A 26,669-nucleotide genomic window follows, 5' to 3' on the forward strand; every position below is an offset into this window, starting at 1 on the left:
TTAAATTGATCTGCTTATAAAAAAAATTGTAGTAATATTTTTGAAATACTTTGATTGATAAATAAGTAACTTATGACGTGTCTTGCATTTTATTTTAAAGCATTTATACCAATAAATATTTTTTAATCAAAATAAATAAAAAAAAATTAAAATTTCATCTTAAATAATTTAAAAAAATAGTCTAAATATTTTAAAATTATATCTTGCATTTAAAAAAATAAGAACATTGGTTGATGATAAATAGGTATCTTACGAGTGATTATGACATATTTTTATGAACATTTGGCGAAAATTTCATGTATCTAGAACGTTTTTTAGTTACCTATATCCAAAAAATCAAAATTAATTTGATCGAAAATTGAATTTGCGTAAAAATCCCTGTTATTTCTTTATTTCTTTATTTTTTTGTTTTCCTCGATTAGGTATAATAAAATTAACTATAGTTTTTTTAGTTTTGAACTCTCATGTTTAAAATTGATTTAATTTTCTATACAAAACCAACCGCAAAGTTGAAAATTAAAACATTTTATAGTCTACTTATCATGTACATTGACAAAAAAACATATATTAATGTAAAATGAATAATGAATATATTCATCAATTCTCTCCAAATCTGAAATATAAATAAGCGACTATTGCTCTGCTGTTCAGTAAACATCGAGTAGGTCACTATAATATATTATTATGTAAATTCAATTAAAAAATGTACCATTAAATATGCATCATGGTATATGTATTTTTGCTATAACTATTAAAGTATTTTACTATTAGAATAAGGTTCGGTAATTTTTTTTTATAATATAAATATTTATTATTTTAATAAAATATATATTGTATACTATATTATGTTGTGGTTATTAGTTATTCAATTTGAAATTTAAAATTTTTAAAAACTTTTAAATAACAAAAATAATAACTTTTAAAGAACTTTTTATTGTATTTTAAGCTTTTTAACCCGAAGAAAACTTTTTTTGTCATTAATATTTAAAAAACATCGACAATTTCTTATTTCTTTAAATATCTCAAATAGAATCAAAATGTATTACATCATACACAACAAATTGTAGACAAAATATCAAAGATTTTTTTTTTATGAGAATTTGCTATTTTACGGGTGAATATCCAATATTATATTCGTATAAACATTTTATAAAAATGTCAAGTACCTATCTATGGTTATTGGTTTTTGAGTTACACACACACACACACACACACACACACAAATAATAATAATAATAAATAAATAAATAAATAGATTCTATTAAAAACTGATTTCATTTCTCAGAATCTAAAATGGGAGTAAGCATTTTTAGTAAATCATCTATAGAATATTATATAGGTAAATAATTTATAAATCCAATCATTTCATACAATCAACAACATATAATAATATATAATACACATTGTTTGAGTTATTAGAATAATAGTTAAAAAAACATCTGGCGGCTGACAAATGTTTTTAATTGGACACTTACTTTAATGTATTGAGTTCATCAACGTCACGATGATACTATATATTTTATGGGTTTAAAGTATAACTTTTTTTCCTTATTATGTATTCTATTACTATCTGGAAATATGTATGTCTTAGGTTTGTAATCTGTTATTGGTGTAAGAGTCATGCTCCATTAAATGACATTAATTTCCAATTGGCTTTTGGAAATTGTGCTTAACAAAATAAAAACGTTTCGTTACGTATTAATATCATGTTATAGCTTACAAGAAAATGAAAGAGAAGACCCATTAGCAAAAAGCGAAAGTCATTATCAAATTAACGTTTCAAACTTGAAAACTATCTCTAAAGTCTATAAGTGATATTCAGTTACTTTCAACTCATACGGCTAAATAAAATAAATTCAACAAATAAGAATATGTCCCCAGAAAATTCTCAGTAGGAAATCTGAGAAAGTAACAATTATGAAATTAGGTACGCGTATTGGTAAAACCTTACTCAATTTCCAAATTAATAATTGAAAAAAATAACCTGTAATATACTTTTAGTATGTAATTTGCCTTATCATGAAGCATATGCAATTACGAGTTATGATTAAACAAAAAATACAATTTAATATTCCAAACAATAATATCTACTTTCATTTAATCAAAGCTATATTATCGACTTCATCATCACCTCAAGACTCTAAATAAAATATATCATTTCGATATTCAGTATGATTATTGATTACATAACTAAAATAACACCATTTTATTTATTTATTTACTTATTATGTTATTTATTTATTCTTTTAAAACCAGCTAAAATAATGTGACGTAATAACTTTGTACTGTTATACCTATTCGTATATTCTTCATTATCTGAAGATCCGAAAATCTGTGGGTTATCTTTGTAAACCGTTGTTTAAACGTGTTCAACTCGCGTATTTTTATCGGAAGTGTCTTTCCAAATAATTATAATATTGTTACTCTATATATTGGTTTTCGACGTTTTACAGCTGATCGCGGCCGAAGCAGGAAAAAGAAACGTGACTTTTTTGGCGCTATGAGGACCCGGTTCAACAGATCCAAGTTCAGGTCCAAGTCGATCGACGCTAACCAGCACGACAAGTACAACGATTTATACGGTCTGTCACCGGGACAGGCGCGATCGATATCGGCGGACGGCACTAGAAACTCATCGGAACCATCTATCGGTAAGTGAAACCTTTATTTACCAGTAACACGTGTTTGAATGGAAAATTTAAAAAAAAAAACAACTAAAAATGTGTGAAAAAGTATCCATACATTTGTTCGACCTATAGTGCACGTATATGCAGCACCGTAGATTAGTGTATCATAATGTAAGTACTTAAATTATATTTTGATACAGGGTGATTAATTTTTAATTAATCATTTTCAAACTCAATTTTATTTAATTTTAAATTTTTTTTTTATCTTGATCGACTTCAATTTTTTTTGAAATGGCAACGAAATACTTTTCACATTATTCTGATATGGAATAATTAATTTTTTGAAAATTTGTTTCAATTATAATCATTATAACTTAGTGGGCCATATATTTTTTGAAGTAAATTGTATCTATAAAACATTTTACATCGTTGTATTATTATTATTCAATTTATATTTATAAACTAAAAAATAAAGATATTGTTGTTAAAAAAAAAAAATAGATAAAATAACTAAATTTATATTTTTTAGTAAACAATTAATGTTTTGATAAATACCATGAATTGTATCGAATATCTATTTATTATTATTCCAAACAGAAAAAAAAACTGAACTAGTAATTTGATGTAGCGAGTGAAAACGATCACCCCATGTAGTCAGCACATTACTGTAGTATCGTTTAAATTAATAATGAAACGCCAGAGAACAGGTCAATATTAATATAATCATATAGGTACAAACAAGTTTATATATTATGCGAATTATTGCGATACAATATTATGGACACGCATAATATTAATATACATACCGTCGATACGGCGCCACGAAAATTTAAATATACGGAATTGGTATAGTATGTGAATAATAAGTAATAACGTGATAGAAATAATATTATGTACATTACAATACATATATTATTATATCGCACACTCCATACAGTGTGCAGAAAGCTTATGTTATACAGCCTATACGCCAATAATATTAATTATTTATTAAACGAATGCGATACCTACGCAAAGTTACAAACTTAACAATATGTTTTCTTATAACAGAATAATATTATATTAATATTCTAACGATATAACTAAAATCGTTATGCTTTGTTTAAATTTCTTATTTCATTCAAATTTTAACTAAAAATGTTTTTTTCTCATAATTTTAAAAAGTACAGATAATTTTTGATTTATATCTCTTAAAATAATTAATTCAATTCAATTGATCAGTATAAAATACTTCGTAATCTAAGTTAATTATTAGATCGTTTTATTTAATAGAAAAATTGCTTACACAAAAAAAAAAAATTAAAAATGAATATAATATATTATTATTATCTATTTATAGTTCAAAAATTAATTATTTCAGGTCACTACAAATATAATGACTTATACTAACTAATAAACACATGTTTTAACATGAAAAATTTTTATAATAAAATTAGGTTCTTATGTAATTTTGCTTATAACAATTATTAATGTTGATGGCCACTTAAAAAATCTCATCGGAGGTAGTAAATCTATTTTCACGGAACTGCTTCTATCTTATTATTATTATTATATATGATTGTTATGATCACGTCACACAGTATATGGATTATTGTATTTTGTTTCATTCAAATATTTAACGTATACACAATAATACACTCCTTTCATTAATCATTTCGTGAAGACTTTATAGGACATATTGTGTAACCAATTATTCAAGTTCAAATTTGAAGACGAAAATACGTGGTTGAATACGAAACATAGGTATTCGTTTTCAATGCTGGTGAATAAATGGACTTATATTCAAGTAAAATCCTTTTTTAAAATTCAAATGCTTTGCAAGAAAAATAGTACCTAAAACATGACATGAATACCTACTTAAAATACACTTTGGGATAATAAGGCTCATACAATATTTGAATTCCTACACAACGAACGTATTATTAAAGAAGTTTTTTTTTTATTTTATTCAGTTTCACGTATCTATAATAACTAATAGTACATTACATTAGGTATCATGGCGGTGAACCTCTGTGTATCTGAGTGTCAAAATACAAAGAATTTCTCATTGATTATGTTTGAGCGTCATGTCAGTCATGCAATAATCAATTTTAAAACTTGAAATATTTATTAAAAATTTATTTTTTAAAATAATTATCTATTAAAATTGTCTATTCATAATCAACCTTTTAAGATAACTTAGTAATCACATGACGTATTACCGTCTAACTATAATGTATAATGTAATATATTATTTTATGATCTTTTATGCTATAGATAATAATTAATTTTACACTATTGTTTTTAATATTAGACTTATTTCACCAGGTATTAAATTTAAAGGCACTTCCATTATTTAAGACCCCATTTTAGTTTTTGTTTATATATTTTAATTTAAAAAAAAAAAGACTAAGTTTAAATCTTTGGTTATCGCTCTCTACCATTATAGGTCTGTGGATGACCCTTCTGTGACGTTATGATAGATGTATCTTAATATGTAAATATGATTATTCAATAACATTATACTAAATAATAAACTAATGATAGATTAATGTCAGGTTAGTTACAAATATTTCATCATATTTTGGGTATTACAAAATTATTTATATTGTACTGAGTATACAATACTTCCAATCAAAAAAAGAAAAAAGAAGGGTTTCAATCTGTAAAATAGAAATTTGATATTTGTAAACGAAAGCTCTTTTCATGATCTCTACAATAAAGGTTTAAAAATTCAGTTTAGTATAAATAAATATTTTTTTTTTCAAATTTTCTGTTTCACCAAATTAAAAATTTCTTAACATGGTTAGTCTACAATGTATATAAATATAGTTATGATTATAGATAATTTATATTTTATATAATAATATATGAGTTCATATATAAATAAATATATAATTTCCAACGAGATTGGAGGTTGGGGGGGAATAAGGACGTTACAACAAAGCATCTGAACATTTAGAAGAATTTTTAGACAAAATAGAAAGAGTAACTAAAAGTAAAACAAACTCCAGACAGGTCCCAGTTTAATGCATTTATAAAATTTCAGAAATAAAACAATTAGTCGGAAATTAGTAGAATAAATAAGAAGTTACACTAAAATAATATTAACTCCAGCACTATAAGAGACAACAGATACACCTGACTTGATTACATTTCTTCAAAATAGTTTTACTCGAAAACTTTTAAAATTCTTAAATATAATCCGTACACTCAAGTAAACAACAATATTAATAAAAATATATTTATTTTATATATAATTGTTAAATATATTATATGTACAATGTAACCTATAGTCGATGTTTATTAGTTTTTTTTTTTTTATATTTATATACATTTTCTAATTTTAAATTTCTAATTCTTATTTTCTATATAATTGCATAATCATTAATATTTATCTGTAGAATAAAATTCTCATACTATTATATATCTGTTGTATGTACTTATCGGCTATTAAAACACTAGTTTCACTAAATAGACCATAATATAATATAAATCATTCTGCAAACGTAAATCTATCAAATTATATTAACAATTTTACAATAGATTAATGTCGAATTACACACATACTACCATGCTTATTATAATATATTATTAACTTTAAGCCTTTTAAAGTTGGCTATACATATTACTGGGCATATAATATTATAATAAACATATCTGTTCTAAATTTTAGATTAATTCATGTGTAGGTTGGATATGTTAAGTAAATAAATAATACGTGGTCACTGCAATCGAACTCGATTATTATACTCTAGACATATTAAATTTTAAGCATTTATTACAATAAATGCAGTGTTCTTAATTCGATAAACATCCACGATTTATTTAAAAACGGTAATAGTTTGAAATTCGTTGTTTAATTAAATAATTTGTACAGTATTTAAAACAAATACCTATGGAAAATGGCTGGCAGTTTCGAAAAAAAACCTTGGTCCATTTTTAATCAAAAAGTCTCACTTTTAAAACACTTTTAGTGATAATTTTTCTCGTAATTGTTCTCCTCCCGTGGCGCTGTCACATAGACATAAACACATGGAATACTATACTGTAATCAATAATCGATTGGATCAAAGCCAAATAAAAAGTTTTTGAATTATATTAAATCTCAGTACTTGGCTAAAGATATTTTTTCTACTTTTCAGCCAAATTTACAAATATACACATTTACAACTAGTCGTTTGATTATATTATTATGTTAATTCCACAGAAATAATTCCGTCGACAGTTACAATTTACAATATTATATTCGCATAATAATAATATACGAAAATAACTTAAAAAGAGTAACTATAATTAATTGTTTGTTGATCTTTTTTTTTTTTTACTTTACTGCACACGTGAGTGTATAATATATAATATAATATAATATATCCTTAAAAAGTTAATTAATTTTACTATCACCCTCATTATTTTAAAATGTTATATATTTTTATCGTTATTTAACATATGTTTGCTCAAAATTAAACTTTAAATGGGAATTTTAGAGTCATAATTAACTGTACTAAATAAAGAGTTCATGATAATAGGTTCAATGTATAAAGAAAATATTATGTTATTTAATATAAAATATATGACTACTTATTATTTATTCAAATCCTATGATTAATAGAAGGAATTTAAAAAAAAAATTATTAAATATTAATTAATGCATAATATCAGTTATTATTTTTTTGATTTTTCAATGTATTTCTATATTAGCATAATAATATGGTCTAAAAGAACTATCTACAATTTAATATACAACTTAATAATACAGAAACTGCTTGTTTAAAGTTCGATTTAAATAGGTATAACATTATAATATATATATATATATATATATTATATAAAAATGCTGTTTTAGATTGAAAGAAAAAAAGTTTACTACCTACCGCATTCCTAAAATCAAAATATTTGAAAATAATAAATTCTCATTATTAAGTAAAAACTAAAAATTTTCAAAATCAGAATTTTAATACATAAGAAAACAAAGGATAAATAGAAGTGGTAAACATGCTTAGAGAACTATCCTGTATATTTCATGTATATTATTATACTAATATTTTTCAAACCATCGAGCTCGTGACTACGTATTTTTATAGTCATGTGATCATCGGCTAAACTATTGGACACAATTTGAAACGGAATAGATATTGAGCGTAGACATATACTTCCTACAGTTTGAGTTTACGTGGAAATAACGAACCTCTTTATTTCGAATTTCCAGCTCTGTCCCGTATTATTTATAAGCTATTACATATAATAATGCAAGAATAAATTGCACAGGAAGATAAAACGGAGATGAATAGGAGAATAACTATAGTAAATGTCCTCTCTTCCCTCTATAAACGGTGCTTTCTAAATTCGGTAAATTTTCTGTCCCATCAGTGAAACATTATTTTGCATAGTTGCAAATAATGATTGAGGAGCACAGTGTGAGTATATGTGTTATATGTCTTTTATGATATTGTAACATCCAATCACAAATACACTTAGTATAATATATTATATTATTACTATACGATTGTATAAGGTATAACGGTCAGTTAGAAAACAATTTTTTTGTAATATATTAGTTTTTCATTAAGCAATATTAAAGATTAATTGGATATATTATGTAATATGATTTGCATTTTTTTTATGTTTTGAATATTCTCACTTTTTTGCAGTACCTACTTATATTAATTGTTTAAATTGGTACCTGTAATTTTTCCCGAATGATATTTTGTCCGAAACTCCGAAAACCAGAAACCTTTTTTTTCGAAAGCCTTTTTCTTGACGGTTGTTGTTGAACAACAAAAATAAAAAATATTTGTTATTACGAAGAGCTACAGTGGTATATTTTCTATATATTCTATTTTTTACCTATTAAAAAAAATACAACTATTGCAATACATTCTAATCTATCAAGAATCAATTATTTCGTACGTTAAAATACTATTTGCAAAATTGTAATGACATCTTGCTTTTATCGTACTTTGCCATGTAGTTACATAGTTACAACGCCATAATATTATGCCTTTTTAATATTTAATTATTACACTACATAGTTTATACTTATTATAATTTATCAAAACGGGTAAAAGGTATTCTGAAAAAAGGTATTGGATTTACGGACTTTTGGGTAAAACACAATTAGGGAAAAAGTTCAATTGGAAATAATACTGGCAACCATTTAAATTACACAATATCAGTAGTCAAATTGTTTATCTAGGTGGCTCATTTACACATGAAAACATTTTACTGCATGAAGAATTAAAAAAACAACCATAGATTTTTCTGGAAGAGATTAATCACTACAAAAACACAATTAAAACTCTCAAATTTACAGTTTTTATATTCAAAAACACTAGACAAGCGTCAAACCATCGTCTATAGTCTGACTTAGTCGTATAGGTTTACTTTTTAATAGTTATATTTTACACCAATGAATTTCACTAGACTCGTATTTAAAACATTCATTGATTTTCACTAGAAAAACTTATAATTAGACACTCAAACATCACTTTCAACCTTACACTTTTTGACTTTCAAAATAACATTAGACAGGTGCCAGAAGAATGTATTTAGCTCGTCAAGGATCGATTTACACCACTGATGACTGACGGGTAGACACACAAACTCATTTTTCAACTACTTTTCTACGTTCAAAAAACACAACAAACATTCATCAGAATGCCAAGTTATTGGTACCAACATAACAATGATTACTTCCAACTTTAGAAAACTGAACTTGAAACGATTTATTGAATTACATACAATCAATATTTTGTATTAAACTTAAATAAAATAAAAATATTGATATACAATATTAAAATAAAAATTGAAATTTTTAAAATTTTAAGAATAATGATTATTTTTTGATCGATAGATAGGAAGAAGTCGTTTTATTTATGGTACACTCCATGCACCTGTACGTTTATTAAATTATAGATATGCTTGACTATTTCTGTGATTAAACATTTTTCGTAAGATTGTATTTGGTATTATGGTATGCTAGACATAATATTATTATAACTTATCTACTCTATAGAGAGATTAATTTGTTTGAAATTGTATAGTGCTATAAGATTTTTCGATAGTTTACTGCTGTCCTGTACTGTACATCCAATTTCAGTTTACGTAATTTATTATGATTGTTAGTATGTGTTTGGTGCTTATGAATAAGCTGTTATCAGGAATTTGGGAGTAAAAAAAGTTAAAGTGAGTGAATATATACTGTCTTAAACGTTTGAAAATTGTCATGTACAGATTTTGCATGTATGACATTTTTTTAAATATAATATAGTGTACACACAACTTTTAATCACAAAACGTGTACATGACAATAGTGAGACATGTAAATCAGTAATGTTCGCTTGAACTTTTTTCAACTCTTTTTAACATTTGAAATATATTCATCTCCCTGTAAAAATGGACTTAGAAACCTCGGATAATAGTATAATACTATTATACTTTATTATTTTGTGGAATGGTTTTTTTTTTTAAATTTAGGATTTTCAGCCAACCTTTTAAATGCAGTCTCGCGTATCCTAGAATTTTACTCCCACGTCTCAAAATAATTACCTAATTTGAATTAGTTAAAGGGTTTTCCGTCGTCTCATTTCCATATACGCAATTTAATCTTGCATTAAATATACGGTGTATTTAGTCTCGTGTAGGTATATTCGCGGTGAGTTGCCCATGATGAACCTTGATTACATTAACGTCAACTTATTGTGACCTCGTTTGTTAATTTTCCAATTGACGATTCGACTTTTCCATTAAAACGTTTGAGATTTAATCAAATACAAAGTTACACAGTTAGATATACTATAGCATAATAGTAATATATTAAACGGGATTTTACTTCAATCGAAAATAAGTTTGGTACTAGCACGAATACGTTTCGCTTACAATATCGAATTATATTTATACAGATATTTAGTAGATAAAGCTGTATATTATTATATTATTCATAATACGATTTGGTCTTTTGCTAAAACGAACAACTGAACATAAGAATGCCTCGCTCAACTTTGAATTATATGCAGTATTGTCCATTACTTAGGTTGTTGTAACAAAATCAAAATATTTAAAATGTCTTTATGTTTATTAAAAAAAATAAATACCAAAGATCAATAATTGTCACGTTTGTTACAAGATTTAAATTTTTTTTATGCGTTTGTCATAGTTTTTCTGAACTATAGCTTATTTTTTCATTTATTTGTTTTTACTGTTTTAGTTCATTTATGTGCATATTTATATGGTTCGATAGTTATTTTATAGTATATTCGTGTATTGTTCATTCTTTAAACAAAATCTACCAATGAATAATCATTTTAAAATACACGTGTTCACAAATTTAAACATGTTAACTTAACAATTATTTTATTCATTTTTTATTTTTATTTTTAGTTAGATAAATTTGGTTATATTATTACCTAGATACAAATTCTAAATGTTATCTATTATAAATATACCTATATACAGATAGATGCAGTTCTAATGAATTAATTGCTATCTTAATTAGATAACTTTTGAGTTACCGCTGTATTAGTAGATGATTGAAGTATATGATTTCTTTGAGTATACTAACATAATAAGTGAAAGAAATAAGCTTAATTTTTAAATAGTATATTGTAATACAAACGCAAATAATACGTTTTATTGAAAGACAATGCAATTGGAAATCATATACCTAATAATATTGTCATACTCAACTATAATAAGTCGCAACATGCTATTAAATATATTTCTACGTATTTAATGGTTTGACTTCGAGAAATCGTATTTTTATTATGAAAATTTTTATCATTCGTCTGTATTATACTTATATATGTCTAATATATTCTTTTAATATCCAATTAATAATATTCTTACAAATAAATTTTTAAGTTTCACTTCATCATACTAGATCAATATTTTATTATTTTTTACTCATCTAAATAGTTATTAAATCTCCCTTCTTTATCTCTATAAGCTTCTTACTAATGTAGACCTCAACTCTAATTGTCTATTTTACTTAAATTCTTCTTGGAATTTTATTATTTTTATTGTTATTTTTTTCTAGTTAAGATAATATTATATATATAGTATATTAAATGATAATATAACTCGATGGTTTCGGCCCTCGTCCTCTAATTATATTATCTTGTATTATCACAACCTAACCTACAATTATTGTAAACATTCATATTGTTAGTTGATTTTTTGAGATGAATAATTAAATTTTCAACATTATGTTATTGGTCTCTAAATAAGTAAAAACCAACATAACTGACAGATTATTAATTTATCGCACCCTGATTTTGTTTTAAGTAAGAATCGTAAAGAGTTAAGCTGTTTTGGTTTTTTGCTTAATTTCACGACAACTTAAATTCAAAAATACATTTACTATTTATGAATTTATGGAATTTCTTAAATGAAAAAAATACATAACATTGATTGCAGCAAAATCATTCTCAAAATATTTTAAACATTATTACAAAAATATTAATAAATAAATAAATAAGAAAAAGTGTATTATAAGTTTTAATTAACTTGTAACGGAGTGTATATAACTACCAAAACGGCCCTTTTCAGGGCCACCATATAATATAATCAAAGCAAGAATGTACATAGGCAACACACATTACAATAGTTGACAATGCCGTCCGGAACGCTTCAAAGGCCGATTGCCGAACACCCGAAAACACTACAATTTAAAAAAAAAAATGTATCTATGGATAGATATGATCATCCCGTTTACATAGATACTAATCCGACAGTCATAACTCAAATACCGGCAGAATGATGTTAAACACCGCGCAGACAGCAAAACCGATCACACAGCGTGAAGGTTTACTCTTCTGTACGATGTTTACGCTTCGGTACGGTAAGTAGTATATATACGAGTGCATTTTAACAAACGGTCACTTATTCTTCTATCAACCTTCAAATTCAGCCAGTACTAATTAAAATGGAAGAAATTGAAGAAACCGAAGAATATTGAAAACAAGATCAAACAGTTCGACATATACGGTGACGACTCCGGTTAGAGAAGCCATACCCGGACCAAACAACGACCGAACCCGGCAAAGTGGTCGTCATAAAACCCGACGATACCGACAGCAGTGCCGTCAAAGGGATACCATCCGAATCTCCAACTGACGCACCACGAGACCAGTCGCACCAACGGCAGATCGGACGATTACCAGCGGCTATACACGCGGTGATCACATATTATTGCCAACGGTCACACAGAAGTTAACGTGGTTGCGGCAGTAATCGCTTAACAGTCGATCTACCATTGCGACTGCCCATAAAAAAGCCCTTTTTAGGACTATTACGATTGTCCCACCCAGCACGCCTGCTTAGGTAGTCGCTCGAGCCGTCTCATTCCTACGACAACTTATATGAGTTTGTAGTAGAGTTACGCGGACTCGCTTCATAATTTATTGTAAACGGATAAATCTCCACATATTGTTTTTCTTTCGCGCCTCTAAAGCCCTGATACCGCTCGTGGTGACTCACTTATTTAAGCCAATTCCGCGGTCCGGAATAAATTCTTCCCTATATTAAAATTGTTATAATGATATTCGTGTTTTAAGTAATTAAATAATAAATTTACATGATATTAATAAATCAGCATTATGAGTTATTCATCGAACACCGATGCACTGATGCACTACATCAAACTGTCGGCGAATTTTGTTTTATATATTACGAAATGTATGCTAGTTTGTATTGTTAAATTTGAGGGGTAGGGAGACAAAAGTCTAATTTTATACGAATTGTTCTAAATATCGAACGTATGTGTTCATTAATGTACCGAATATTTCATTCTGAGTAAGTACTAATAATATTTTTCAGGTGTTAGTGGAATCGAAATAATACAAAATATGTTAATATCAAAAGTGTCAAAAGTGTATTTTTTTCTTATAATTGTTATTAAACATATCTACAAACTGTTATACTAAATGTGTATAATATCACACTCATGTATTATAAAAGAAAGAATATAAATAAATAATTCAGCACTATTAAGTAGATACGATTTTCATTAACAGCTATTAATAATCACTCAGTTAATTACTATTATTTTTTATTCATCACATAGTAAAAACAGAATTAGTTTTTGTTTTGAATAATCATCGATGACCAATTATAATATTGTTAAAGGATTTTAAGTATTTCAGTGAATTGCTATTTTTTTTTTTTTTTAATGAATTTATCGATGAAAGTTGTTATATGTAAAATAATTAGGTTGATAAGAATTTTAAATTCTTTTAAGAAATAAATAATTGAATACCTAGTTAAATTTTCGTTTTTATATAGGTACTTATATTTGTATTATTTGAGTGTTTTTTGTATGCTACAATATTTTGTGAATAAGTTTCATCTAAAATATCATTATTTACATTTGATGTACCATCAAAAATGAGCTTATAAATAATATTGGTATCGAGATTTAAATTTTCTTAATCAGTAATTTTTTCAGTGATTCATTATTAAACTGAAATGCAGTTTTAAGCTTTACGTGTTTCATTTGTCTGAATAGTAATCGAATCATGGTAATCTGGACCAGTTAGCCATCGTGGAATAGTTTAATTGTAGCGCTTATTCAGAAAACAATATATAATATATAAATTGATCGAAAATATTGGATTTTATACAACAAATTAAATTATTAGGCGCATATATTAGAATGTATTAAATAATAAAAATACGTTTAACACGAATGTCATAAATATTTCAAGCGGTTACATACTATTAAATTATACTATAAGACCATTAGTGTCATTAAAGTGACATACTATCTTAATTTTAGGTGATCGAAGAAATATTTCACAAAGCTTTTTAATAATAACAATAAAAATAGTAATAACAATTAAGTTTTTTTCTATTTCAATAATATATAGTATATACAATATACACAGGTAACGTAATTTTTATTTCACGTGAAATATTGTGTCTTCTAATGATGATAGAAAATTACTATAGACTAATATTGAAGTTATATATTTACAAGGAGAAGTTGAAAATAATATAATAATTATAAAAAGTAGTGTAATTTAAATGAAAAAGTGGAGGCTTTTAAATCCCTATTTGTTTAATTAAACATTCATCCTCCCTTACCAATTGAATAACCATATTTAATAATGTTTTTATGTCATAAGCACAGATTATTAATTAATTTACTAAATAATAATATTAAAATAAATAATCACAAATGAGATAAATTACGAGGGTTTTAAGAAGACGGCAGTACTTTTATTCTTAATTTTGTCATGATTATTCAAATAAAACAAAACAATACTAAAATCACCTTTAAACTTCATTGAATCGTATGATATTTTGGTTTTAAGTTAATACTTAATAATAACATACGCATATAATATGCGGAGTATGTTATTGAGAACCCAAATTATTATTTTATAAAATTGATCACGCATACCATCACCCATACTTAAGCTATAGCTCAAAACAAACAATTTTTTCTGTTATAATATTATTTGCTTACGGTTGAAATGTATGCTGTTTAATACACATTAACTGCCGCCAATGCTAGTGTTGACCTGCAATTCGCGTACATCAATAATAATACCAATAATGATACGGTCATTTCTGTACAAATATCGCATTATTATTATTTATTATAATTTATAATAGAATAATATGACGTGTATGTACAATATAATAAATGTATATTAATATTATATCATTTTTATATCGTGTGCGAGTGCTTTTAGAATCCAATCGTAGGTACTTACATAGTTACATAGTACCTATACATAATGTATTATACATATATTATATACGTATTATTATGACATAATATATTTAGGTATATTTCAGTAATGCGTGCCGATAACATGTTTTTTATCGACATTATTCCGAAGTAGTTTTTATTTTATTTTTTTGGCGAATTAAAAAACGTTATTATAATATTATATGCCCGTTACCGTGGGTGATGTATGTGTGCAGTCAGTGCCAGTCATAATGTCCGCTGGCTGTTTGGCGCATTATAATCGCTCGTCCTATTTTAATATATATATCTAATCGTATTTTTTTTTTTTATTTTTTTTTTTTACTCTACAGCATAATAATAATATACCGTAGTTGACTGTAGTTATTAAATAATTATTATAATACGTTCGGCGTGACGTAAATATGTGAATCATTCGTGTAATAAACTGGAATTAAATATTAAAAAACGGTGTAGGTATATTATATTATGACAAATATCATATATTTTTCTCCGCGTATAATGTAATTCAAAGCTCGTACAAAGAAATCTTATTTCTTTATCTTATTTTGTCAATTTTTAATACATTTAATATTAAAGTAGAAAACGTTTATTAAAGAGTAAGGACACGAATAATTGGTATGATCGAATTTTAAAAACAAAATGTCTAGAGGACGTACATTAAAAATTGGAAATAAATCGGATTATTGCAACACACATCGATTAAATAAAACAATTAAATCCAAGGTACTACCATAAAACTACGGTACCGCGTCATAATCTTTTCTTTACTATCGTTTCGTATCGATATTGAATTCAACTTGTTCAATTAATTTTGTTTTTTTTCTGTTTTTTTGTCGTAACTCATAAGTGCAGTATCTATCTTACCGTACCTCTTTACTGTCATCGTTTAAGATCAGATTCGGAGTACTTACTTTAAAATGGTTAGTGGTTTGGTGTTGAGCAAAATTATTCTTAAGAAAGCCAGTTTAAGAAAACCAGACATCGATATATACATATTAGACATTAAATATAAAATAATTCATTTTTTTTTTCATAGTATATATATATTTTTTTAAATTATACATATTTTTCACAATAATTAAGACCAATCATTTATTAGAAACAATCGGTTAATTGAAATATTTCATCTCAGTCCAAAAGTGATTCTAATAAACGGCTTCCACTGTATATTAAATATATTTATTATAGGTACTACAGTAAATTACAAAAATAACAATTTACGTCATTAACTGTTGAACATAACAAAAATCTACATTTAATTGACATTAAAATATTGTTACAATAGTTAACTAAAAAGTTGCGATAATAATTTTTGAAAATTATAATTAATATATTATTATTTGTATGAATACCTATTTAAAATTGAAATATTTATAGCACAATGAACAAGAAGAACATTTATTATTTTGTAAAATTACTTATATATGTTTTAAACACTAGGTTTAACCTAACCTAAACACAAAAACCGTGGACAACGATTATAACTCGAAAAAAATGTTAAACCCGAATATAACTACGACTAATAGAATATTTTAATATATTTTTTTTTAACAGTCTAAAACGAATAATATTATCAATACTTGTGGGTAAAGTAAAACACACTTTCATCATTACCATGTAATACGTTTTTACTTCTTACAATAGGTTTTTATACATAATTTTCCAATCCTGAAAATAATGTATATAATGTATATATATAAATTTAACCTACAATTAATTTTATATCGCCCGATTTAATGCAATAATAATATTTTACATCCACATCATTGATGTCACCATTACAATAACCGATTTAAAATATTTTACGTTGTTGTTTCATAAATTATAAGTCACATAAGTAACAAGCTACAATTTCTAACCTATCAACAATTATTATTATCGTAATAGTAGTAAAATATAAGAGTAAATAAGGAAAGTTAATTTCGCCTAAAGAAAATTAAATATTTAAATAGTTTCTATTAGTTACAGATTATATAACTTTTATAATTAGTAAAAATATGGAGTTAACGATATTGTTAAGCAAAATCTTAAAAACTAATATTATCTATAAATAATCTATAATAATTACTTTTATAATTTATAATCAAGATTTGATTCCTTATTTTTGGAAATACTCTTATAATTATAATATTAACGAACTGAATTTATATCGACTTTAACTATCATTTATTAAATGATTGAATCAGTCGTCAGTTATTTGTGTTTATATCAAAAATTAATCATTGAATTATGTTTGTATAAAATATTTGAAGTGGAGAAAAATAGAAAATGATAGAAATACAGATTAATTTAAACGAAAACGATATTAGATAATGAAGCTAAAAATATAAAAAAATCAAGTTTTGAACAAGTAGTAAATTAGTAACTTGAATTTGAATTTGAAAATCGATTACTTGTTTATTTTCATTTGGCAAGTATGCTTTAATTGTTATAAATAAGTTATACATACTTAATTTTAAATACTTTTATATCTTTCAAAATATTACTATATTCTTTGATACAACAAAACAATTTATTTTTATTGATATATACGTGTGTATTTATAAACTTATTGTTATTTAACATAAAATTAACAAAAATCTTGGAAATAATAATAATTTTATACATTATTTGTATTATTATTATACATGAAGATGATATAAAATAAACTGTGACACATGCTTTGTAGTTTAATCTGTAATCGTTGCTTTCATGGTGTCAAACACAGTATTATGTTGACTAAGTTATTACTAATTTCAAAAGTTTGATTATTGAAGAGTGAAGAAGTGGAAATATGTTTCCAAGCTCTAAGATAATTTTAATAGAATATGTTCTAACGACCAAATTTATAAATTTATTAGAAAAAATGTTGAATTTACTAAAAATATTAATGAAAATTAAAAACAATAGTGAAAATATTTATACTGGTTTTTCCACAAACATTTTATTGGACATAAAATGTTTCCATACAAACAGAGCTAATTTGAAATTATGAGCTCAAATAACATTGATAGAAGTAGAAGTACAATATAAACTAGTTTACGACCGAATAAGTGATAATTTTTAATTAATTTCCAATATTGATTTATAACAAAATACACATAATATACCTATATGATTATAATATAGTTATTCCACAACAATTAAAATAATTAATTTTTAAAATAATTATGTGTTGCAATAACAATAATGAAAGTTTTATCTAATATAAAATTAAATAATAATAATTTTTGACATTTTTCATGCATTTATTATGTATTTTGAATTAATTAATACATTACACTTTAGTCATACAAGTAAATGTATATCCATTCAAAATAAATTACCAGTATTTTAAGCTTATACAAGAAGAATAGTGAACCAACATTTTGGGTTTTAACCGTATTCCACTGAACACATCAAAACTTTAATACTTATAAAGAACAAATTACCAAGTTACTTATTTGAAATTCGATTTTTTAGATGTGTTGGATTTCTTCGATAAAATAAAATATAATAATTGAACGAAATGTTCTATTTGTAATTATTTTTTAAATTATTTCTAAAAGAATTAACACTTATTAAAGAAAATAAGTAATTTCCTTTAAAATAATCACCTTTTTTTAAAGCAGCTGTGATTCAAACGGAGCCAGAAAGGTTATAAAAAAAGTACTTTAACTTACTGAAATTGGGGAATTCGATTTTTTTTCATAAAAATGAAAATATCATATTCTTAAAATAAGTATTGAGTTTATCATGATTTCAAAATACAATTAAAAAAAATAAATGTATTTTCATAGATAACACGATCTTATATTTTAAAGCAGCACGAAAAATTTATATTTAATATTTTAACAAAAGTGCGATTCATTTTATAGAATGACCAATGGCATACTGTGGGATATATTGCGTTCTTAGTACATCGATGTTACATTGTAATTGGTTAATGGTTGTATTAGTTATCTATAATAACGGTAAAATTAACTACGAAAAAAATTAGATATGTGAAGAGCTTGAAGTCTTGTGGCAGAAAGTGGTATTGTAATAGGTGACCGAGTACTAATATAGTAGGTACGTATTTAAATTTCAATAACCGTAATTTTATATAAGAAAAAAATTGAAATATTAAGGACTGCAATACGGAAAAAAATGCGTTTCTAAAATCCTATGTTGTATACGAGGCTTGAGCTACAAATTTAAAATTTCGTAAATTCTTAGGAATAATAGATAGTTTGTACTTTGAAGGAATAGACTAGGTATGATAACAATAAATAATCAACATAATATTTATATTATGAATTTTTTTTATTTTTTGCTTATATTTTCATCTGTCTTCACAAAATCTAATATCGATTAACAAAGATGTTAGATCGAGTAGTAGAGTAGTAAATACAGCCATACAGCTTAGGTACTTACTCTGTCATTTTTTTTTCTGCTAATAATTAACCTAATTATGAACTATTCAGTTACTTTTCAATATTTTTCAGTATTTTAAAATACAGATCGAACGTGGTTAACTAGAAATTCTTTTCTTGAAACCGTGGATACCTCAGACTTTTTCCACGGTCCCTAGAATTTTCTTTTTAAATTATACAAAAATCTTGTTCAACTCGAATACTTGCTTAAATAACTCGAAATTTCAATATTTTTTAAGCTATACATATATAAATAATAGATTCACAGTAATTAATATATTGTACTGTTTTAAATAAAATGTATATTTTGACATTTTATATTTGGTTTTGTGGAATTACTCAAATACTTGGATAACTCGAACATTTTTACCAGTCCTTTCAATTTCTAGTAAATCGAGTATGACTATATATAAAATAATATTAATGTTCAATTTATATAAAAGTAGACAAATCAAGGGACGTGACTGAATATAATCTTATGGTAACAAAACAAAAAAACAAATAAATAACTGAAAAAATATACGTTTTTGACAGTATTTGGCATTCTCGTGAATATTTATTTCTTTAAATTTTTGGAATTGCAAAACCTAGAATAGTAATTTATTTTAAGGTAATTTTAAATGAAAAACTTAAAATTATGTTACATTTAGCTCCACTTGGAATTGCTTTTAACGCACTCAGAGAATGCGTTAATATTGTCAGTTGTCACATTCAACTTCTTATAATAATAATACACTATGAATATACACAATCGTCCTTCAGAGCTTAAGTGAACAAAGCAAGATGAGTTCCTTAATCTAAAGGTCTGTGATCAAACAATAAAACACTAACAACTTCACTAACCCATAACAGAGCCAGTGACCTGATAACTTTTTTTCCGTCTCAAATATTCTTTGATAATAATAAATATATACATATTTTATTTTACCTTTAATTTAGGTCATTTATACAGATGTCGATAAAAATGTGTATAGAACTTTAAACTTTAGCCCTCATTAATATATATAACGTAATCGATAAGTCCATTTTATATACAGTATAGTATATATTCATATCTATATTCTATGCATTTAGTTTTCTATAATATTTTTGTTATTAAAAAAAGTTAACAAATTTAGTAACTGTATGAATATGTAGGTATTAAGATTGTCCTAATGATAACTATACCATTTTAGTTTTATATGTTATGACTTTACGAGCAAAATAATATGCACTTTTAAATATCACTGAATATTTTTTATGCTGAATGATAGAGAGGCTGTTGATATTGTCTTATACCACATACATTAGAACATTTTGACTGAAAATTGTAATAGCTGTTAGTTTTTTTATATTTTTAAACAAAAATTATACCACAGAAGTTTTATGAATTGCAATATGAGTTCAGTAAGTTTAATTTAATAATAAATAATATTTTTTAACAATAATTATTTTCTCCGATATTATTGAGTTGTTATTATCAAAAAGGATAAATGCACTAAATAGTACTAAGGGCAGTATATTTAAAAAAACTAATATTACTCATTAAATTAAAGTTTATGGTGACAATAATTATGCGTAAGTTATAGTTAATTATAAAAATAAATTTACAATACCTATGTTATTTTTACTTTTATAGTTTTATAATAAATAAATTATTTTGCTAATAATGGTACTAAAACTAAAAAATCATTTAAGTTTATAGTAGGTTAATCATTCATAATGTGTGTATGATGGTGCATATATTTTATTAGTTACGTATATGTTATTAATATTTATAATGTTATGTATATTAAAGAAAAAAATTGAACACTTCTCAATAATCAATGAGCGCTGTTGTTGTAGAAATATGTCGTTGGTTTTGAAAATATAAAGATTAGGTAATAGTTATGTGGGTTAGACCATATATTATAATATTACCAAATTAAGAATTTTTTGTTTTATAGAAAATATGAACGCAATGAATATAGTAATATAATATACAAGTGATTATTTGAATAAAATGCTGTTGAGATAAATATGTCAAAATTAATTTAATTTACCTAGTGTATTTTCTTTGAACTTATATACAAAAATTGAATGTCGTTTTGATTCAGTTCGACATAAATTAATGAATATAATTAACTATGGTTAAGTTAAGTGAACTCAAGATCGTTAAATTAGTAACTAATAGTTAAATAATTACTAAGTAAATAATATATATGTCATACTTCATAAAATTCAAATATAAACAATTCATTTTTAGATTATTCGTTGCAGTTAACGGGACATAACGTATATATGGTACAGATGTGACTCATAGTTTCGCAATTGTCGATAAATATTTTATATAATTATATACCTACATGTTTTATTATTTTATAACATAAAACAAACTATAAACTCACTGTTATTTGTTTCTCATCGTATTTAACCGGAGTTGACTTCGTATTTCAGATTTACTGGCACCCCCTCGGGCCGGGTCGGCTCGGTCAAGCCTGAGTGAAATGTCTGGAGCCAGTGGTACATCAACTGGTACGTATCTGAACGAAGCATCTACATTGGTGTTAGAGACGACGGAAAACAACGTGAAAAAGTGAGTTGACCCTTAAGCGATGTGTGTGTAATGTGTATTGTGTATGTTACATTTTATCGTACATAATTTTATGATATTAATCCAATTTCTGAAATCGAGAATTAAATGGAGAAAAGTTTCTGATTTTGTGAAATCAGCAATAAAATTGACGTAAACGCAAAATCAGAATTTTGGAGCTTATAATACTACCGGTTTCTTTAGTTTTACAAGAACTTTATAGAAAAAAAAAAATGTAAACTCATAAATGAAATTAACATTATTTTCTACACTAGATATTGTTAAATTTTAAACTATACTATGTTAGCTCCAATGAAGGCTTTAATTAAATAAAAATCGTTTGAAATAAAATATAAAAAACAGTCATTTTTTTTTTTTTTAAAAAAACACTTATCTTGAAATCATACATTATTGTTATTTTTCAATTGAAATATTTTAATAGAATAATAAAAAAATATATCTTTTTTATAAATATCAGCCTGTTTGATGATTGGTTTTGATTAATGAGTACCCATAGCAAATATTGATAATGAATAATTTATCATTATTGATAGCCGTAGCTCAGATATTACAATGTTTGCATTTATAATTTTTCAATTATTACCTTTAGACTAGGTCTCTATTATAAGTTACGCTTTTTGAAGTCAAATTATGGTATTTATATTTGTAGTTTATACAAACTAATTTTAGTATTGATTGTTTGAAATGTGCTCTTTGTTAGTAACTATCCATATCAATAATAATAAGTAATAACTAAATTATCACTTCTATGTTTTTATAAATAAAAAAATATAAATTTAAATAATTATAAAACAAAATTAAGTAACAAACACTTAATAAAAAGAAAAATAAATACATTGAAAATGTTCAATTTTTAATATGTTATGAGTTATGCTTATAGTATTGTGACTTTTATAATGCGTGCGTGTTAGTAGATATTGGTCAGACGAAGAAGATCAAATCCGTGAAATAGTTACAATGTGTTTGCTCTACAAAAATAATATAACAAATGCGTTTTATATTGAAGTAAGAGCAGAGGACATACTATAGCCCTAAATATTCACAAAATATACGATAACAGGTTGTATAGTGTACTCTCAAAAATTTGATCGAACTATAGCTATTGTGTAGATGCTTTTAATTTAAACTAAATTGTATAAGGATTGAATGCGATATTTTATTAAACATTAATTAAAAGAGATGATACACGCATAAAAAATATATATGCCTCAAAAACCCAAACCGAACCTAAATAAAGGTATATTTTTAAGAACACATACATTTTATGTATTATAAAATTAAGAATGTTGCTTTGTTGTAAGTGTAATATAGAACCATAATTGTTTTTTTTTTTTTAAACGATATTATAACACAAATATCCAAAAATGCTATGAGCCTCTTTATTTTACTCATAATCAATAAGACGTAATGTAATATTCACTGATATTTTTGTCCCCATTGATATTTTAACTTCTAATAATCTACACGAACATTGAAAAGCGAGTTTTAATGAATAATATTACATTATATTATGTTTTTTCATTTAAATAAATTATACTCATTTTATGGTTTAGAAAAAAAAAATAATTTAAAATAATGTAAAACGAATGAAATATTTTAACATTATAATCTTAGCTTATTTTCGAGGATTTTAATGGTGTGTTGGTGCATAGTATATTTCACTAAAAGTGTCTTAAGAAGACATACGGAAGGCTGAATAATTAATAATATTTAGAGTTTTAATAACTTCCGGCCCTGCGATTATATTGTTATGATGTGATAATGATATTAATGTTTTTAACGGTAGCTTGATCCAGGGCGCCTGTGCATAATAATAATGAGCTATTCGATAAACACAAAAATTGTCATAACAACATAATATTATTATGAGAAACCTGCACTGCCGGAAGACTCAACTTGGTGAAACATGATTGAGCACGGTCTCTATTTTGAAACAATCCGATTGAGCACGGTTCATATTTTTTAACAACCCAATTGAGCACAGTCAAATGAATACAACGTTGCCAATTTTTCTGTCCGACTATAAACAGCTAGGCTACAAGCGTATTTTGAAATACTCGTACCTATACGGTGGGAATATTCGTCAATCTATATGCTTTACTAGTCGTATGGGAAGTATTTAACATAGAATGGTGATTATTTTTAACCGTGGTTTCCCATCTTTTGAAAAGCGGCATAAGTATAATCGATAAATAATATACAAGTCGTGTAGGAAATTAGGAACTCTTAGCGGTGGTGTAGCTAAATTGCCTATCCAAGGCGCCGTGTTAACACAATATTTCGATGTCTATCGATTTACATTGGTCGCATATTATTATAGAACAATAATTATAAATAATAATATTATCATAGCTATTATTATCATTATTATTTATAAACAAATACACAAACCCTTTTTTTTATCTTACCAATATCTCCGCCTATATAATATAATATAGTATAAGGACCTATAGATATAATATAATTGGAAAGTTATCGAATAATAGGTTTGTACTAAATACATTGTATTAATAATGTTTAATAATATTATAACATGTAAAATACGAATATTATACTTAACAAGAAAATATTGGTGGTGCTCTCTTTCTTGTGAAATAACATTTTTTTTTTTTTAAATTACAGTTATAATCGGGTAATACAGAGTATAAATACAGTACAAATACAATATTTAGAGCGTGTTGATTTTGAAATGTAAATTTAAACAGTTTTTATGATAGAATTTCGACCAATGGCCAATGGGTGATATTAGTTATTATTATTATTCAGGTGCACGTAAATAATAATTACCGTAATTGCCCCGTGGTACAACGACGACCATCACTTTGAGTCATTGTTCTCATTCGACCTACTCTCTATATTGTACTGTTATGTAGGTCGGGTTCATAATATTATTATTATCATCATTATCATCATTGTTATTCTCATGATCGTTGTCATCACCATCATAAATACACTTTAATACTATTTTGTAGTTAAATAATCACGATTTTATTATTTGTAGCATTTTACATTTCTTACGCAGTTCCTAACGTGTTACTATACTCATTACTCAGGAACAAAGCCGATGGCGAAACATTGGACAGAGTTTTTGTATGTCAATGCGTGAGAGAGGATAAGAGGACGTAAAAAAAAATCGTATCGTACAGGTGCTTATCACGTTATTTGTGAAATACGCAAAACGCAAAAATGTCTACCCAATTAAACAATAAAACACTTCTGCGGGTGATTTTTTTTTGGTTCGACTTCTAGTGCGCGACGATTTGTGAATCGTTTAGATTACATTGTAAGTTGCATTAAAACAACAACAATGAAAATAAAAAATCAAGTTAATATTAACCTTTTTATATTTGTATTAAATTTTACTCTATAAGTATACTTTTTGCAAACGAAGGAAAAAAATAATAATAATATGAAAACGGCAGAAAACAATAAAAATATATTACGAAACGAAAAGTTGAGAGCTGTAACTTACCAATATTAATACAATATTATGCCTATATAAAAAAACGGATTACAATGCGTATGCGTTCAGCTCTCGGAAGCTAAGTTTATAAAATTCTACGTAAATTATATTTATTGTTGTTCAATAAAAATAACATTGTTCTACTAATCTAAGCATAATACTACTGTATTTAGAGGTCACTGTTGGGGAAATAAAAAAAACAAACGAAAAAAAAAAAATGATACTTTTGAAACAATTATATAATTTTACCTCATGGAATTCAAATTCAATGTTTTTAAAATAAGATCATCGGAAGGATTTACACAACTGAAATATTTTAAGAATATCGTTTGATTTAGATTTGTGCCAGTGGCGTAATGTTTAAAGTGTTTTGAAGTCGTGTAAGTAGCACGATATACGATGTGGTTCCGATCATAGCAATAAGTCAAGTAGGATAGCCCCTTTTTTTGCTGTCCAACCGGAAGCTTTATATCCCATTTCATATTTTTTTCATCGTTATTTTTATTTATTGAAATTAAATGTACGATGTTACTCGATTGATTATGATAGAAAAATATATACTTATATTTGTTTTAATAGTTGGAATTGATTATGTTTTTAAAAATTAGTTTTGTTTTTTGTATATTACAAATGTTGAAATGTCTCAAATCAAAAATTTGAAGTGTTCAAAATGTTAATGAACAAAAAATGAAAACTCGACTCGTGGTTAAGGTAACCACCTTAATTGTAGGCACCGCCTGACCTAGTGAACAAGTAATGCAAGTATCAATTATTTATGTGTACTTAGTTACGTATAGTAAACACGACACGATTAATTGTCATGTATGAAACAATGTTTATTATCGTACAAGTTTAGTAGAAAATACATATTATCGTAGAATATTGAAGGACAAACTAATGAGAAATTTTGCAAACAATAAGTATTGTCTATTTTTAATAG

The 26,669-nt window shown here is 25.4% G+C and overlaps 1 protein-coding gene across 2 annotated transcripts in view; it reads left to right on the plus strand.

The window, feature by feature from the left end:
* Positions 1-26,669, plus strand: part of LOC114124772 (uncharacterized) — a 119,481-nt gene that overhangs the window by 87,778 nt on the left and 5,034 nt on the right. For both annotated transcript variants that reach the window (XM_050205336.1, XM_027988140.2), the window contains 2 exons: positions 2,454-2,651; positions 22,110-22,248. In XM_050205336.1, coding sequence (XP_050061293.1) covers positions 2,454-2,651; positions 22,110-22,248 — 337 coding nt within the window. The remainder of the gene's footprint in view (positions 1-2,453; positions 2,652-22,109; positions 22,249-26,669) is intronic.

This window comes from Aphis gossypii, chromosome X (assembly GCF_020184175.1).
Source record: "Aphis gossypii isolate Hap1 chromosome X, ASM2018417v2, whole genome shotgun sequence".
Taxonomy (NCBI): Eukaryota; Metazoa; Arthropoda; class Insecta; order Hemiptera; family Aphididae; genus Aphis; species Aphis gossypii.